The sequence below is a fragment of the Salvelinus alpinus genome, chromosome 18 (assembly GCF_045679555.1).
Source record: "Salvelinus alpinus chromosome 18, SLU_Salpinus.1, whole genome shotgun sequence".
Taxonomy (NCBI): Eukaryota; Metazoa; Chordata; class Actinopteri; order Salmoniformes; family Salmonidae; genus Salvelinus; species Salvelinus alpinus.
In genome coordinates, this window is record NC_092103.1 from 6,390,207 (window position 1) to 6,408,605 (window position 18,399).

An 18,399-nucleotide genomic window follows, 5' to 3' on the forward strand; every position below is an offset into this window, starting at 1 on the left:
ACCAAGGGGGTCCCTCCTGCTGAGTGTCCCATAACGTGAGTTGCGGCATTAACATATTTGCTCCAGTCCAGGCCAAGATATCGCCTCTTTCTAAAGTAAAATAAACAATGAGTCAAATTGGAATTGACCCCAACCCCCTGGTGTAACCCTTGTTATTAGAAACTGTTCTTCGTGTTGTAGACACTGGCCGTGCCCCGAATACCCGCACTTGCTTTCTAAATAGTAGCCCTTTTGGGTTTGCAAAAAATGTAATAATTTTTTTTAGTATGCTTTAAAAATGCCAGGATGTCATACTCATTCCGGCTTTTCATCTACTTGTATTTGCTGCACACTACTGAGGAATAGAATAGTCTTTCAAGACCAAAGTGTGCTTGACAACAGCTGATAATCAGCTGAGGGGACACGCTGTACCAAAATGAACAAAACGGCAGGAATCAACACAATTGCACATTAGATGACCCATTCTCAGTAGAATGAGCCTGGTATGCTGACATTTGTTGCTTACTGCATTCATTTTTACTAAACAGTCATTCCTAAATAGTATTTTGATTAGTACACAGTATGCAGTTTAAGTAGGTAGTAGGCAAGCCAGATTTCAGACACAGCCCCTGTCACCTTTCCCCAGTCCCTCTGACTCTCTGTTGGGGCTAAGGGGTTAGAGTAGTTAATATTATAGACCCGGTCTGTCTCACCTTGCCCCAGTCCCTCTGACTCTCTGTATGGGCTGATGGCATCTTTGCTTTCTTCTTACTGGCCTTCAGCTTCTCACCAGCCTTCACAACCTCGCTAGTGTCATTCTTACAGGTGGGACAGTACCTGCCAAGTAAAACAGGCAAGAGCCAAAACTCAGTCACTTAATGGAGTAGCTGCACCACCCTCTCAGAGCATGATCAATATAGGGAGTCAGTATAGGGGGCGTGTTGTGTTTGATGGACAGAAGATAAACTACTGTTGATGCTATACTTTTGGTGTCATTGTCTGTTGTAACTTAGAAACCTTTGATACCCACCATAAAAATCTGGCACTAAATAAAACACACATATATATATATATATATACACACACATATATATATATACAGTGGGGAGAACAAGTATTTGATACACTGCCGATTTTGCAGGTTTTCCTACTTACAAAGCATGTAGAGGTCTGTAATTTTTATCATAGGTACACTTCAACTGTGAGAGACGGAATCTAAAACAAAAATCCAGAAAATCACATTGTATGATTTTTAAGTAATTAATTTGCATTTTATTGCATGACATAAGTATTTGATACATCAGAAAAGCAGAACTTAATATTTGGTACAGAAACCTTTGTTTGCAATTACAGAGATCATACGTTTCCTGTAGTTCTTGACCAGGTTTGCACACACTGCAGCAGGGATTTTGGCCCACTCCTCCATACAGACCTTCTCCAGATCCTTCAGGTTTCGGGGCTGTCGCTGGGCAATACGGACTTTCAGCTCCCTCCAAAGATATTCTATTGGGTTCAGGTCTTGAGACTGGCTAGGCCACTCCAAGACCTTGAGATGCTTCTTACAGAGCCACTCCTTAGTTGCCCTGGCTGTGTGTTTCGGGTCGTTGTCTTGCTGGAAGACCCAGCCACGACCCATCTTCAATGCTCTTACTGAGGGAAGGAGGTTGTTGGCCAAGATCTCGCGATACATGGCCCCATCCATCCTCCCCTCAATACGGTGCAGTCGTCCTGTCCCCTTTGCAGAAAAGCATCCCCAAAGAATGATGTTTCCACCTCCATGCTTCACGGTTGGGATGGTGTTCTTAGAGTTGTACTCATCCTTCTTCTTCCTCCAAACACGGCGAGTGGAGTTTAGACCAAAAAGCTCTATTTTTGTCTCATCAGACCACATGACCTTCTCCCATTCCTCCTCTGGATCATCCAGATGGTCATTGGCAAACTTCAGACGGGCCTGGACATGCGCTGGCTTGAGCAGGGGGACCTTGCGTGCGCTGCAGGATTTTAATCCATGACGGCGTAGTGTGTTACTAATGGTTTTCTTTGAGACTGTGGTCCCAGCTCTCTTCAGGTCATTGACCAGGTCCTGCCGTGTAGTTCTGGGCTGATCCCTCACCTTCCTCATGATCATTGATGCCCCACGAGGTGAGATCTTGCATGGAGCCCCAGACCGAGGGTGATTGACCGTCAACTTCAACTTCTTCCATTTTCTAATAATTGCGCCAACAGTTGTTGCCTTCTCACCAAGCTGCTTGCCGTATTGTCCTGTAGCCCATCCCAGCCTTGTGCAGGTCTACAATTTTATCCCTGATGTCCTTACACAGCTCTCTGGTCTTGGCCATTGTGGAGAGGTTGGAGTCTGTTTGATTGAGTGTGTGGACAGGTGTCTTTTATACAGGTAACGAGTTCAAACAGGTGCAGTTAATACAGGTAATGAGTGGAGAACAGGAGGGCTTCTTAAAGAAAAACTAACAGGTCTGTGAGAGCCGGAATTCTTACTGGTTGGTAGGTGATCAAATACTTATGTCATGCAATAAAATGCAAATAATTTCCTTAAAAATCATACAATGTGATTTCCTGGATTTTTGTTTTAGATTCCGTCTCTCACAGTTGAAGTGTACCTATGATAAAAATTACAGACCTCTACATGCTTTGTAAGTAGGAAAACCTGCAAAATCGGCAGTGTATCAAATACTTGTTCTCCCCACTGTATATATATATATATACACACACACACACATATACACACATATACACAGATTCATATGGCTAAAGCCATTTCTCAGTCATCACTGACATGCAAAAATGACTAACACTCACAATGCGTGTTTGTTCATCATTAGAATCAATGGACCACATATTGTACATGCACCACCAGCCATTAGTGCACAGGTCTATGGGTCGGTCTCTGTCTACATCCCAAAAGCAACCCTATTCCCTACATAGAGCACTACTGTACTTTTGACCAGGGCCCATAGTAGTGCACTGTATAGGGAATAGGGTGCCATTTGGGATGCCGCCTACAGTATGTGTGAGTGAGTGTAGCGCCCCCAAATGGTGGGAGTGCATAGTGAAGCTCACCAGTCCTCGTCGTCTGGTATAGTGGAAAGCGGTGGGTTGAGGCAGTAGATGTGGAAGGCCATGTTACATTCGTCACACAGCAGCTGCATGTGGGCGTCCTGCTTCCCTCCGCACACACAGCACGAGCAGAACCTGCACTCAGAGTCGGGGTCCGCCTTGCAGTGCTTACACTCGGGCCCGCTCTTCCCTGGATCAATCCCAGCGTGTGTAGAGTACACACACACACAGACACGTGAAAACATACACACGCACCAGTGTGCACACACCCACACACAGAGACAGACAAATACATATGCAAACAATTACCGCACACACAGGCAAACAAAAACACAAAACAAATACCCATGCACACACACACACGCAAACCAAAACACACATACTGATGGCAATAAACCACGTGAAATTGCAAATTGTGCCATTTTGCAATGGCCATTTTCGACGGGACATTTTATCATTGAGGCTACTTGACGAAAACAACTCAGAGTGAATTCTCAATATTACCCCCTTAACCCTATCCTAGCCCTGACTGGCTGGTCTGAAGACTGTAGTATTGAAGCGTACGTTTGAACTGGCCATCTGCAGCAGACAGTGAGGGTGCTCCAGTCTTCTCAATCTGATAGATCTCATCCAGAAACAACAGCTTACAGTCTGGGATGACGTCCCCTGGCCCGCTGCGGGGGTGGGGTGGGGGGGGGGGGTTGGAGAAAGAAAGAACAGTCCTCTTTCAACAACAGTCAGCAGAAATATCTACATTGCATTACAGGCCTACGTGGTTCACAATACAACCAATAAGTATCCCACAGCCCTTACCCATAGACTTACATATGATTATATGAAACACTGGTAAAATTAACCTCTTCTTTTGCCTTTACAATGTCGGATCTCATCTCGGATTCTGCACTTCACACCAGAATATGAAGATTCACAACAATACCTGTAGACATAAAATATACCTTCTATATACACTGGGTTTATACACCACAGCTCTAGTCTCTTAGTCTCTTACCCCAGTAGGATCTTGACGCGGACCTCCTTGTTGGTTCTGGAGATCTCATTGAGCGCAGTAATCTCAGCGTCGAACCAGAACCCCCTCTCCTCTGGGATCTCAATGTTGTAGTTCACCATGACAACAAGGCCTACACTGAGCTGGTCCCACCGGAGCAGAGTCCGAGCCCGCGGCCTCACGTTACCGCCGCACATCTCCACCACGCCGTTCTCAGGGTAACTAGGGAGAGGAGAGAACATCATCATCATCACCACCACCACCATCATTATAAAACATCAACATTACATCAAATATCAAAAACTTCACCTAATGAATTCGTAATAAAGTATGATATCCCAGATGTGTCAAACTCAAAACTAGTTATCCTCAAAAGGCATACAGAACTACGTAGTAGTTTCACTTAGTTATACCTGTTAGTCAGATGTAGCAAGCTGAGTCGAGAAACTGCTAGGACAGGCCAAAATTATATATTTTTTTAATTAGTAACATTTTTTAAAAAGACAGCCAGACAAGAGAAATTGGAATTTCACACACGTAAGCACAAAACTTCAGAGACAAAAATCAGTATAATATGCAGCTTGGACTGGGACTAATGCAACAGGCTTAAGAGAGGGTTTTAACAACTCTGTATCTCCATAAGAACAGACAGAGGAGGAAATGAAACACTGTGTATACGTTGCAAAAACATCCCATCTGGAAAAAAGGCAACTCTAAAAAAGGTGGCTTATATATATATGTGTGTGACTAACTCATCACTCCAAAGTCAGGGAGCCCTGAAGAAGGTTTCTAAGGTTAAGAGAGTTACTTATACTTCAAAAGAATGTCCGACATAAAACCGGTAGAGGTGGTCAGTCCCGGAGAGGTCAAACAAGAAAGGTGATTGACTATTTCAAAAAAGGGACAGTGAACGCTGGAGACTAGCTCACACACCAAGGCCCGCTTTAGGCAACGCTTTCATCACAATCCAGCACGTACTCTCTGCAGTGTCACAAGTCACAGAGCTCCTCCCCAGCATCACTACATTGAAGCATGGTCACACAATTTAAGTGACAAGCACACTAGACACATCTTTATCTTTCATAAACTGCTGAGTAGTTTGTGGGATTTTACCGTTGATATTCCCAACACACCCGTCCTAGAAATGGGACAGTGGTAGAGTCCTATCTGACCAGAGGAGGCTGACTGGTTATTTTGACAAAATATTTTGCTGATGGATGACAAGATAAATCGGGTTCACAGACATTAGCATGGTGAAGTAGGTTTAGTAGCCACTGGCTGTACTGTGAAGGTGCTAGCTACAGTCGTGCGTCTCCTATTTCTCCTGTCTAGTGTCCTTCACATTCTCCTCTCCCTGCAATGTGCTCCGTGCACACTCAAGTTCATGTTCCGAATTTTTATTCCATGGTTCCACACACACCCTACCTCTATAGCACCAGGGCTGACGCTTTACACAGAGGGAGAGAGAAAGACCAGCCTACGGTTCACAGCAATATCCTCTACGTGTGTGTGTTTTGGTGCCTGTGTACGTGCATACCAGAACACATTGTAGAATAATAGTGAAGACATCAAAACTATGAAATAACACATATGGAATCATGTAGTAATCCCCCAAAAAAGAAGTGTATTTTACAAGTATGTATTTTATATTTGAGATTCTTCAAAGTAGCCACCCTTTGCCTTGACAGCTTTTCTCACTCTTGGCATGCTCTCAACCAGCTTCATGAGGTAGTCACCTGGAATGCATTTCAATTAACAGGTGTGCCTTGTTAAAAGTTCATTTGTGGCTACTTTGAAGACTCTCAATCTATATTTTGATTTGTTTAACACTTTTTTGGTTACTACAGGATTCCATATGTGTTATTTCATAGTTTTGATGTCTTCACTATTATTCTACAATGTAGAAAATAGTAAAAAATAAAGAAAAACCCTGGAATGAGTAGGTGTGTCCAATCTTTTGTCTGGTACAGTAGATCGAATAGTAACACTAGCGAAGAAAGCTTGAGCACATTGACAGCTCCGAGATGTTGATGTGAGGGTAGCAGGCTAGAGGCATGAATTTCCTTTTTTGGGTGGAGGGGATTACAGAAGCTCAGGGGAGAACAGAACAAAAGTCAGTGCTCAGCACACGGTGTTCCTGTGGCAAAGGAGAGACGGGAACAACCCAGTGGAAGAGATTAGAGTCCACCCCGGGCCGGCCCCACAGACCCTCATACTGTACACAGCGCCTGTGAAGAGCAGGAAACTAGAAGTGGTTCTAGAATGGAATTTAGAATCTGGGTTTTAGAATCTGGACTCTAAAATCTGGAAACTACAATTTAGAATCTAGACTCTAGAGAATTTAGAGTGTTAACTGAAGAAACTATGAAAGTGTTCGTCATCATCATCATATGTAGATGACCAAACAGAGCACCTATACTGCATGTAGAGGAGGTGTGTGAAAACGAGTATTTCTCCATGGTTGTCAGATAAGCAGCAGAGGAGTCTGGCTGATCTTAGCCGAGTGTAATTACGCCATGACGACATCACATGGGCGAAATGATCCCATTCTGTTAATCTCCCTGTTCATTTGTAATTTAATATTTCAATGGAAACCTTGTTTGTTTTTTTTAAAGATCTGTTTAATCAAATTTAATCTGAAAACAAGAGGGGAGGATAAGTGAGTGAAGTGCAGGAGAGGACAGTGTGTGGAGGAGTAGCTGACTAGTATTGGAGGTAAATAGGCAGTCCTGGAGCTATGAGCTACTCAAACAATAAGGGTTGCTTAGTGTGTTTAAACAGTATTAGTTTAGAACTAAATGGAATTGCAGGCCTTTTGATCTCAGCAATCATGGAATACTGAATTAGACCTCTTACATTTAAGTACAAGGTCTAATTAATACGGCTAAATCGCAGAGCAGAAATATGGTGGCAGTCAGAGCTTCACTAATACAGTGACTGTCACAATTGCAAGATAGCATGTAGCGTGACCTTTGCAGCGATGCAATAATACATTCCTTCTGGTCTTTTTTTATATAACCATTTAATCTGATAATTGTTTATACCTTATTTATACGTTCCAGAGTTTTTTCTTTGCTTGGATGGATGTACATGCATCAGTCGTGCCAAACGCTACACTGAAAGCATTGGTTGGGCCGAAAGCGAGACCCACCATAAGCCAGATCTGAGACGCTTGTTATAATGGAGAAACAGGCCAAAAGAATGCAGACGATTCTCCATCTTGGAGGCAACGCTTTTGAGCCTCATTAATTTAAGATTTCTTACAGATTAGTCCAAGACTTAAGTAAAACAGGTGGTTTCAGTTCTGACAAGCTGTTTTTCGGCCTCAAATTATACAGCAGGCAGGCGAGCCTTGGAAAGCCTTGCCTAACCACAACACACCGAGAGAGAGAGAAAAGCTGCTTGGCTTGGGGTCATTTGAAATATAAATGTTTATTTCCCATCATCATACTGAAATATGACCAATGTGTAGAACAGGGGTGTCAAAACTCATTCCACGCAGGGCTGAGAGTCTGCTGGTTTTTCCTTTCAATTTGTGTCCAATGAAGACCTATACAAGCAAGTGAGGAGAGTTCCGAACCCATCAGTCACCTTAATTCATCAATCAAACACAAGAGAGGAGCAAAAAAACCTGCAGACACTCGGTCCTCTGTGGAATGAGTTTGATACATATGGGCTCGAGAGATTGGTAGCTACAGAAGTGGTGTAAGTGTTTCACTAAGTAAAGAGCTTTTATGCACCTCACTCGCAACATGCTCGATGTGCAGCTCGATTTTAGGCAGCAATTGGAATGGGGTTTAGAGTAACGCTCCCGAGAACTCCGCGGTTACCTTGGAAACGGCTCCTTTGAATTCATTTCCCTGAAAAAGATGACTCCAAATTCCATCTAGCAGCTTCTATCCGCCTTTCCCTTATAAGCTGCAGGCAGACAGGCAGGCAGAATCAGGGGCTGTGGTTTTAAACTAGTTGCCCCAACCCAACCCCTTTTCCTTTCCCTCTGAACCAAAGAGTTGTAGGTTTACATCCCCAACAAAAGGGACTTTCACCATCCAGCAGGATGTAGGGTGATTTCTGATTAATTACGTAAGAGTACAAGAACAAAACAGTTATATTAATACGTTGCAGATGTTAGCTACTGTGACGACCCTCTCATTGTCTGCCGAATTCTCTCTTTACACTCGTTTTCCTTAATAGGATGACGGTGGGCGGAGCCGGGAGGGTCGTCAGCGAAATGGGACACACCTGGGCTCGGGTGTGTTCCGGGGATAAATACACCTTTCCCCCATTCATTGAGGAGCCTTCTCTCCACACAGACATACTATTTTTGGTTGTGGCATTTTGTGGCTTGTTTGTTTTGGCACCTCTCATTATCACCATCTTTGTACGCAACCACTCTCTTACACTACTGATTACCCACACACACAGCATTTTTAAATTGTATATATACCCTCTTTGTTAAGGGCTACGAGCCGGTTCGTGACACTACTTTTGCAAAACTGTACATGTCGTCCAAGTTTTGGTTATAAACATCAACTGCTGACAATGTTTTCCAGAGAGGCCATGGAAGTTGTGTAAAAATGAGACTCAACATCTCAGATTACCAACTGACTTGTCTACTGTATTAAATCTGGTTCTTATGCCATTACTCCAGGTGACTAGCCAGTGTCGGAGGGTTAATCCGTCTGTCCTAAAACATGCAGAAGCTCACTGGTCTACAGACACTTCATTTTTGGGGGGAATGGATTTCTGAGACAGGAAATAACTCTGTTGCCTTTTGGCCTGCCTTTGAACTCAATTTGACTCACTGGCCAGTGCCGCACCAGGCTAGTAAGGAAAACAGTTAATGCTGCCGTTTCATTACTGCCTGAGCTTTAGTTTTCCAGGTCAAAGGTTACTGAGGGAGTGGCTGGCACTTCTGGTGCGGCAATACATAAAAAGGGGTATTATGTTAGATTTATCACCACTTATATTGCATGCAATCGCACCTCCTCTGTATTTACTGGGGTGGGGACTACATACTGTAAGGGGATATCAAAGCACTTCTACGGCCAAATATATGGCATGTAATGGTATCTCCTGAACTCCCCAGCAACCCCAGTCTACACAGCTCTGACACAGTGAGCTCCAAACGCTTTTGGACAGTGACCCCTTTTTTTTGTTGTAGTTTTGGCTCTGTACTCCAGCACTTTGGATTTGAAATGATACATTGACTATTGGGTTAAAGTGCAGACTGTCAGCTTTAATTTGAGGGTATTTCCATCCATATCGGGTGAACCTTTTAGAAATTACAGCACTTTTTGTACCTAGCACCCCCCATTTTAGCGGACCAAAAGTATTGGTACGAATTCACTTACGTTTATTAAAGTAGTCTAAAGTTTAGTATTTGGTCCCATATTCATAGCACGCAATGACTACGTCAAGCTTGTGACTCTACAAATGTGTTGGATGCATTTTCTGTTTGTTTTGGTTGTGTTTCAGATTATTTTGTGCCCAATAGAAATTTGAGTCACTTTTATTGTAAATAAGAATAGAATGTTTCTAAACACTTCTACATTAATGTGGATGCTACCGTGATTACGGATAGTCCTGAATGAAATTGTGAATAATGACGAGTGAGAAAGTAAGACGCACAAATATCATACCGCCAAGACATGCTAACCTTTCACCATTACAATAATAGGGGAGGTTACCATTTTAGAGGGGTATGATATTTGTGCGTCTCTAACTTTCTCAGGATTATCCATAATCATGGTAGCATCCACATTAAAGTAGGAGTGTTTCGAAACATATTGTATTCTAATTTACAATAAAAGTGACTCCAAGGGCCTCCTGAGTAGCACGGTGGTCTAGCTGTGCCATTAGAGATTCTGGGTTCGAGTACAGTCTGTCGTAGCCGGCCGCGATCGGGAGACCCATGGGGCGGCGCACAATTGGCCCAGCATTGTCCGGGTTAGGGGAGGGTTTGGCCGGCAGAGATGTTCTTGTCCCATCGCGCTCTAGCGACTCCTGTGGCGGGCCGGGCACATGCACGCTGACACGGTCGCCAGGTGTATGGTGTTTCCTCCAATGCGACTGGTTTCCGGGTCAAGCAGGCATTGTGTCAAGAAGCAGTGCGGCTTGATTGGGTCGTGTTTCGGAGGACGCACAGCTCTCGACCTTCGCCTCTCCCGAGCCCGTACGGGAGTTGCAGCGATGAGACAAGACTAACTGCAAGTTACACCAATTGGATATCACAAAATTAGGTAGAAAAAGGGGCAAAATAAATATATTTTTTAAATTACTTCAAAATGACACAATACATTATTTACAATTCATTTCTATTGGAAACAAAATAATCTGAAACAACCAAAATAAACCGCAAATGTATTCAATAAAATGTGTAGAGTCACAAGCTTGATGTAGTCATTGTGTGCTATGAATATGGGACCAAACACTACACTTTTTACTACTTTATTAATACACATACAGTATAAGTGAATTTGTCCCAATACTTTTGGTCCCCTAAAATGGGGGGGGGGACTAGGTACCAAAAAAAATCTGTAATTTCAAAACGGTTCCCCCAATATGGATGAAAATACCCTGAAATGAAAGCTGACAGTCTCCACTTCAACCTCAGTAATTGTATCATTTCAAATCCAAAGTGCTGGAGTACAGAGCAAAAACCACAAAATAACTGTCCCAATACTTTTACAGCTCACTGTACCTGGTCGGATTCATCACAACATACCGTACTCCTACTTACCAACCAAAAGTAGGTGACCCATTCCAAAAGAATAGGACCTACTGTAACACGCCTTAAAGAAACCAAATGGCAGGGAATTAAGGAAAGCAAACCTGGGTGGGTGAAACTATCAATTGTAGATGACCCCTCCCCAAAAAGGGGGGAAAATAAATCCAAAATTGGGTTCCTAAGTGGGAATACCGACAAGTCATGCTGCCTTTTTCCTCAGGTGCACCAACTTACTCGTCATATTTGATATGGTACGTGACATCCTCCTTTTCTTTGTCTGTGGCAGTAGAGTCTGTTTGAGAGGTGGAGGACCCAGGCCCACTGTCCGAGTTTAACATAGAATGATTATTTCCATTACTATTGTCCGTGGAGGAGGAGGGGTGGCTTTGGCCTTGGCCCGGCTCTGTCTCCAGCTTGCCATTAGTCCTTTTGCTAGGCCTGCCAACCTTCCCCGCTGTAGGAGCTTTGCTGTTCTGACCCTTTGGGGTTCGTGTCACGTTGTCGATGCAGGCTTCAAACCAGGCACCGATACTTATGTCTCTGCAGTCCACCAACTCATTTATCTGGGAGATAAGGAAAATTAAATAGTTTAGCTTTTAAATATTCATAAAATTACACATGTTATTCTTTATCATTTTAAAGAGTACATCTGGCCTCGGTATTAATGAAAGCAGGTGTCTGGATAATTAAATGTATGTTGCATCAAATAAAAATGACAAAGACATATTGGACATTTCTAAAAGAAATAGACCTCTGCAATTACTTCTAAAATACCCATAAAAAAAACGTTTACTATTGTTGGCAAGCATTTGTTTACAATGGAATACAAAGTGGCTGAAAAAAAACATCAGTGGACCACTGGAAGCAACAAAATGAGAAAGACTTTTAAGTGTGAAATTGTTTTAGCCTAGTTAATGGGGTTTAGCTATCAATTATCCAACTAGCCTCTGTTTATTTAAAGGCCCGGTGCAGTCAAATATATATTTCCAATTGTGAACAATTATGATAATGCCCTTTTAGTGTAAGAGCGGTTTGAAAAGAACGCCTGAAATTTCTGCCTGTTTTGGTGGGATGGACTTATGGCCTGCCTGGTGACATCATCAGGCGGTAAATTAGTTAATAGACCAATAAGAAAGAGTTCCAAACCTCTCTGCAAATCACAGCTGCATTGGACCTTTAACGATGGAAGAAGAGCAAAGCACACAACTGAGACAGCCCGAGTTTGGCCTTGCCCCTCCCGGTCTGAGGCGTGGGCCTAGCAATGTTGATATAACAATGTGTATCATGGCTAAAGGAATTGAGATTTGCAGAAGCAGTGAGCTCTATACCGTTTAGTTAAGTTAATGGTTGCAGGTTCAGAGTATCATTGATAGCGAGTGCCACTCTTTTTTAGCAGTCCTTGTGGGCCTGTGGAGATGACACTGCTTTCACTATCCCTCTCCCCTGGAGCTAATGACATAACCACATGACATAGCAGTCTGAATGAAGCATCCTCAGACTGATTCTCATCCAGATATGAAGTGAGGAACCAAACACGCTTCTCCAGACTGTGGGTTTTGGAGAGCCCACTGTTTCTTCGTGACTAACACCCCACCCCCTCTCTCAAGGCCTTTATAATGACGTCTGAAATATTCTGTGTTCCGTGCATTCAAGGCTTGGGTCTGGATTCAGATCGCCTCTCGATGTGTCCTCGGTTTATGTAATGATGAGTAGCATAGAATAGTTCGCTAATAGAGTTAGCAACTAAGGATTATATCACTGTTCTGGAATGTTCATCAGTTCTGGAATGTTCGTCAGTGAGTGTTTGTGGACAAAGGCTGGGGGGGGGGGGGAAAGTAGCAACATCATAATAAGGCAGCCTTTTGGTCTACTCTTAATATTCACATGCAGTACAAAATATTTTAGCTTTGGGACAACATCGAGAGTCTGTGTAGTGGTTGGATCACGCATAGACATACCAAAATTGTATGCACTCTGATATATTCTTAGCTTTGGGACACATCATCGGAAGTATGTGTATTGGCTAGACTCCCTGAGTTATGCATCGTTCTGGTGGGTGGCGACTGAAAATAACCCTAGCCCGGCTTCACCAAAAAACACGTTTCCTGTCAACAAAAGCATATGTATAATCTCTAGGAACTCTACTTACCAGACGTAAAGTGAAATGTGTCCCGCGCTATCAAATAAACATCTGAATCCAACTTTTGTCCAAACCGCACCATATTCCTGCAGTGTAAACAGTGGTAGACTTCGTGGTAGGAAATCTAGCGTGAATTGCGTTGTCTACTGGCAGGAATGGTGCGCTTCGGACAAATGTTGGATTCAGACGTTTATTTGATAATGAGGGACACATCTCACTTTATGTCTGGTAAGTAGAGTTCCTAGAGATTATACATATGCTTTTGTTGACAGGAAACAGTTTTTTTGGGTGGAGCCAGCTATATTGTGGTATTGTTATTTTCTGTTGCCACCCACCAGAACGATGGACAACTCAGGGAGTCCAGCCAATACACAAACTTCCGATGATGTGTCCCAAAGCTAAGAATATATCAGAGTGCATACAATTTTGGTATGTCTATGCGTGATCCCTGCATAAAATTAACCCACAACTGAGTCACACAGGGCCAGTCATCACCTTGATGGTAGATGGCTAGCACTGGCTTTTCATTGAGCCAAGAGACTGTTACTGCCCATGTTCCAGCAAATATCATTTACAGCCACTGTGGTTCACCAGCAGCAGGCCAGCATGCCTTTTCTCAGGGTTAAGTTCTGCGCATGTGTCTCTTGGCTTGGGTCTGCTTGGCATCCTTAGCCCCAGCTCCCCTGCAGCTTGGCTACGGTGTTAACTGTTCAGAGGACGTCTAGCAAAACGTGTCAGCCTTGCCACTTACTGTAACGGAGTATAAAAAAAGAAATAAATTACCAAGAAAAATCTCAGCAACCGTTTGTTGCATGGCAATAAAGTTTTCCAGCTCAAATGTCATTCATTGGGGAGATTAAACGTGTAGCAACATGGTTACCATGAGGTGAACGTTCAGAGCTCCAGTACAGACGTAATTCAACAGGGGAATTTAAGTAAAATGGCCCATATTCAAAACTCTTCTCGGGGTAGGAGTGCTGACGTAGGAACAAGTCCCCCCTGCCCATATCGTATTCATTATGATCTAAAAGGCTAAACTGATCCTATAAATCAGCACTCTTACTCCGAGATGCTTTGTGAATACGCGCCTGAGAAAAGGACAACCTACACTGAATGTCTGTTAGCGTCACCCTAGAGTAGAGACAATGGATCAGGTCTGTCATGCATGTTCACAGACCGTTTCCCTGTTGGGGAAAGTGCTGTTGGGGAGAGTTGTAAAATACTGTTGGGGAGAGTTGTATCCTTAGGGGTCGCTTAGCTGGTTCATATCCGGCTCAAAAGCACCATTATTGAATGAACGTAATATTACATATTATATATTATCTCATACACAAACCACAACCTGAGAGAAAATGGTACCACGGACCAGCAAGTTCTTTCTCTCACCTTGAACACCCCAATGCCGGCGTCTATGAGGAAGGGACGTGTAGAGGTTGATGGCTGGTTGTCGAGCTTCTCCAGCGGTGCTGGTGGACTAGAAGACTTGGCCCTGTTGTTATTGGGATCACTGGTGTTACTGGTTTTGGTACTGGTGGTACTGCTGTTACTGGTGGTTGTGGTTGTGTTGTTGTTGACTGTGGTGAGGGCAGGGATGGGTTTGGGGGCCACTATGGTAGGCTTGGATAGGGAGGGGGTGGTAGCTGCACCAGCCGTGGTGTTGGGGGTGGTGGGGGGCAGAGCTGTACTACTGGACATGGGCATGGTGTCACAGTCCTTAGGGTTGACAGGGGGTGCAATGGGCGGGACGAGGAGGCTGTCGGGAGCGTCCCCTGCCTGAGAACGGATCAGCAGCTGGACGATATCGTTCAGCCCCACGTTGTAGTCATATAGCGTGTGGCCATCTTCCATCTGAAAAATATTGACACACAAATGGATCTGTTAGCTAGGCAGACATTTTATTCTCTGTTTTGCTTGAGGTGGGTAAAACAGCTGTGTGATAGCCATACGCTGTTTGACTATCTTGCATTTGAAAAATCACACACACGGATCTGTTCGGCAGCCATTTTGGTGTAGTTTTTTTATTTTGGGGGGGGGGGGGGGTTCTCTTCTCAGGCACTGGCAGACATCTGCGCAATATTAAAATGAACAGCATAGCATCGCCGAGCAAACAAAGAGCTCGGCAAAAAGACAGAATTCCACGGTTGTTCAGAAGGGTGAGGGACAATGTGTTGATGCTCAACACCATTCGGAAATAAAAGCTAAAAGCTACGGGGGGAAAAACAAACATCCATTCCTGAACAAAAAGACACAAATCTCTGCCTTCCACTGCGGTTTTTTCCTCAAATAAATACAGAAATAAAATAATAAATCTGGAGGGGGACACTACCTAAGTCGCTATGGCAACCAATAAAGGAGCCCCCCCTCCCCACCACCCCTCCATATCGACAAACTCCCTCCCCACAATCTCAGTCTGTCTTTCAGATGGTGGTGTGGCGCATTTCCGCAGTCATTGGTTTGTGTCAGAAAATGGCTCTACTCTGAGAGTGAGAGACTCCTCACATAAAGAAACATTGCATCTCTGGCTGCCTCATCACTCGCTTTGTGTTTCAGTTACTGTATCTCTTGTTATAGCCTACTTCCATGAAAATGTTACGGTATAAATGGTGAGCAAACAGCTAGTTGTGTACCAATGGATCTACGTAGCTTCGTCTCATCAGAGCAGAAGCGAGCGAGGTAGCCAGTGACCAGACCATTTCCCATCCGCCATTGTGTTGGAGAAATAAGCATGGCCACTCGCGCCTCTCCTCGGTTACTTATTGAGGCAGAAAAGGAGAAACGAGAGTGGAGGCGCTCCAGACTGGCTTATGGCAGAGAGCGCAATCTCCCGTCCTCTAGCCTTCCCTTATTTAATAATCTCGTGAAATTTAGAACAGAGCAGCCGCCCGTGATCGCCACACACACTATGGTCACCTGTCTGTGTGCGTTTGTCTGTGTCTATGGTCCGTCTGTCTGCCTGCCGTGTGGAGTGAACGGCATAGCCCAGAAATATAATTACTACCCATCACAGAACATTCACTTCAACGGGAATGTCCGTTCTAGTAATTCTATTTCTATGGTGGACTAGACACCATCATGGAGGAAAGGGACACCGGGCAGGCTGCAGCACACTGACTAGAATGAATCTATTGTGTCGGGAAAAGCCTATTTTATGTCATGCATGGTATCCCATAACACAGCGTACATTAGCCACGTTTGACCTTTAACTGGAGAGTCAATTACTATTTGCATAATCTCCCTCTTCAACAAGACATTTTATAGGCCCCTTAGGGCTTAGGCAATAACAATAATTACACTCAAAACCCAGGTCCAGTTAGTAACCATGATATCGGATGTTATAAAGCTTCTACAAATTTGGGGTTTAGCTATTGTCAAGGGATGGTAAAACATTTGGGCGATCGGACGTCTTCCATCCTGTCTGTTTGAAAAGTTATGGCTGGGCGATTCTGTGTAAAAGTTGACCTGAGCGTTCATCTCCAAATGAAACCATTATCCTTAAGGTGTATGTGTTGGAGTTCAAGCTTTATTTGAAAACGTTTAATTTCATGAATTTTGACCATTTGCAGAGTAGGTGGCCAAGTCTCAAAAAAAGGCTTTTCAGTCAATCATATTTCATGGCTTTTAGAAAGGGCTCACAAAGCTTGTTTTTCCACTCACAGCTGTTCCCCGTATTCGTTACGAAGATGAGATGTTAATGAAGCAATACTAAGTTTTGCTTGCATATTCTACAGTCTTGTAAAGGTAGGAGGGTGACTGGGACAGGCAATGTAACATCTATAAAAACAAAATTGGTGGGGGGGGGGGGTTTCATAAAACATGCGCCTTATCATCTTAAACTTTTAGGAAACTAAGGTTTTGTATGGTCTATAATTGGTTCCTCTCTTTTCATTGTCAGTATCCTCTTTCAGCGTTACGTATTCTTCAGACTGAATCAATTGTTGATATCTAGAAAACGTATTCTAGCTAAGATTCTCTTGGAAAATATGCTGAAATGCATTTCTCATACAAGCGATTCCTCTCACAACCCAGACCAAATAAAGACCATGATTTTGGAGATTTTCACAAAATGTAATCCATAGCATGGTCCTTTGGAAGGATTGTAGACATATTTATCAAAAAAGCATAATTGAGAAACAATTAAATCAAAGTTGGCATATGTATTACATTTTGGCAAATTTTTCAATACATTGTTGAACATAATTTACTCTACGGGCATATCAAAGTTCCAGAGTAGGATGTAAATGTCATCCTCAATAACAACATTAGGAATGTGCAATTAAACCTCAGTCGTCTGCTAGACTAAGGAGGAAAAGAAACACTAAATGGGAAAAATATTTTGAAAGTGTAACAGTATAACTTTAAACCGTCCCCTCACCCCGACACGGGCGCGAACCAGGGACCCTCTGCACACATCAACGACGGTCGCCCACGAAGCATCGTTACCCATCGCTCCACAAAGGCCACGGCCCTTGCAGAGCAAGGGGAAACCCTACTTAAAGTCTCAGAGCAAGTGACGTAACTGATTGAAATGCTACTAGCGCGTACCCACTAACTAGCTAGCCATTTCACATCCGTTACAAAAGCATGGTCAAAAATCGACCACGTGGTGGCAGTGGCACAACCACTTTGTGTGTGTGTGTGTGTGTGTGTGTGTGTGTGTGTGTGTGTGTGTGTATGTGTCTGCGTTCGTGCACGCGTGTACATTTGTGCGCGTGTGTGTTCACACGTGTGTTATTATTTGGTTGTAGATCACGAGTCCCACCTCTCCTCAGTCAAACTCATTTCTTTGTTTATCCGAGGTGACGACTGACAAGTCAGCCAGACTGTCTTTGAAAAGCTCATTGCTAAATTGCACTGGCAAGGTTGCAACAACATATTCTGAATATGTAATAATTAAACAGCTACTTTTGTATTTGAATTAGGCAACTGCTGGACGGATCCTGTTCATTATGACACAGAATAGAAACCTAATCTACTCCGGGTGGAGAGGGAAACGCTACATCACCAGGCCGAACCTGGAAAAGTCTATTAGATACTATCCTGGCTGACGGATATGCTTTGGCATCTAGCCTATCAATGATTTAACGCAACAGAGAAAAGTACTCTGCATACGCAATTAAAATGACAGAACATTTCCATTATAACCATTGTACTTTTGTGGTGGTTCTCTTTGCCTGCCAATTAAGTGAATTGGACCACCTGAGATTTCTATCAGAATTTGGAAAGGTGTTTCTGCGTAGGTGCCAAGCCTTTCAAAAAAAAGAATCGGTACATGACCTGCGCTTCCGAAATGCACTTGGTGCATTCGTGTGTACGCACAGCTGCGTGTGTGTGTGTACGTACAAGTGTGGCGTTCATGTGTATTTTTGTAAGCGAGTCAGGGCTGGTGTATGTGTGACTATTCATTTCCCTAACGCAACAAAGGTGCAAAACCAAATCACTCAGTGGGTGGTCAGATACTAGTCTGCAGTC

At 43.5% G+C, this 18,399-nt stretch overlaps 1 protein-coding gene across 3 annotated transcripts in view; it reads right to left on the reverse strand.

The window, feature by feature from the left end:
- The window catches only part of LOC139543598 (E3 ubiquitin-protein ligase UHRF2-like), a 42,038-nt gene that overhangs the window by 17,793 nt on the left and 5,846 nt on the right, over positions 1 to 18,399 (reverse strand). For all 3 annotated transcript variants that reach the window (XM_071349847.1, XM_071349845.1, XM_071349846.1), the window contains exons 2-7: positions 14,317 to 14,778; positions 11,025 to 11,353; positions 4,064 to 4,282; positions 3,619 to 3,728; positions 3,058 to 3,244; positions 693 to 816 (exon numbers count right to left, since the gene is read on the reverse strand). In XM_071349847.1, coding sequence (XP_071205948.1) covers positions 693 to 816; positions 3,058 to 3,244; positions 3,619 to 3,728; positions 4,064 to 4,282; positions 11,025 to 11,353; positions 14,317 to 14,778 — 1,431 coding nt within the window. The remainder of the gene's footprint in view (positions 1 to 692; positions 817 to 3,057; positions 3,245 to 3,618; positions 3,729 to 4,063; positions 4,283 to 11,024; positions 11,354 to 14,316; positions 14,779 to 18,399) is intronic.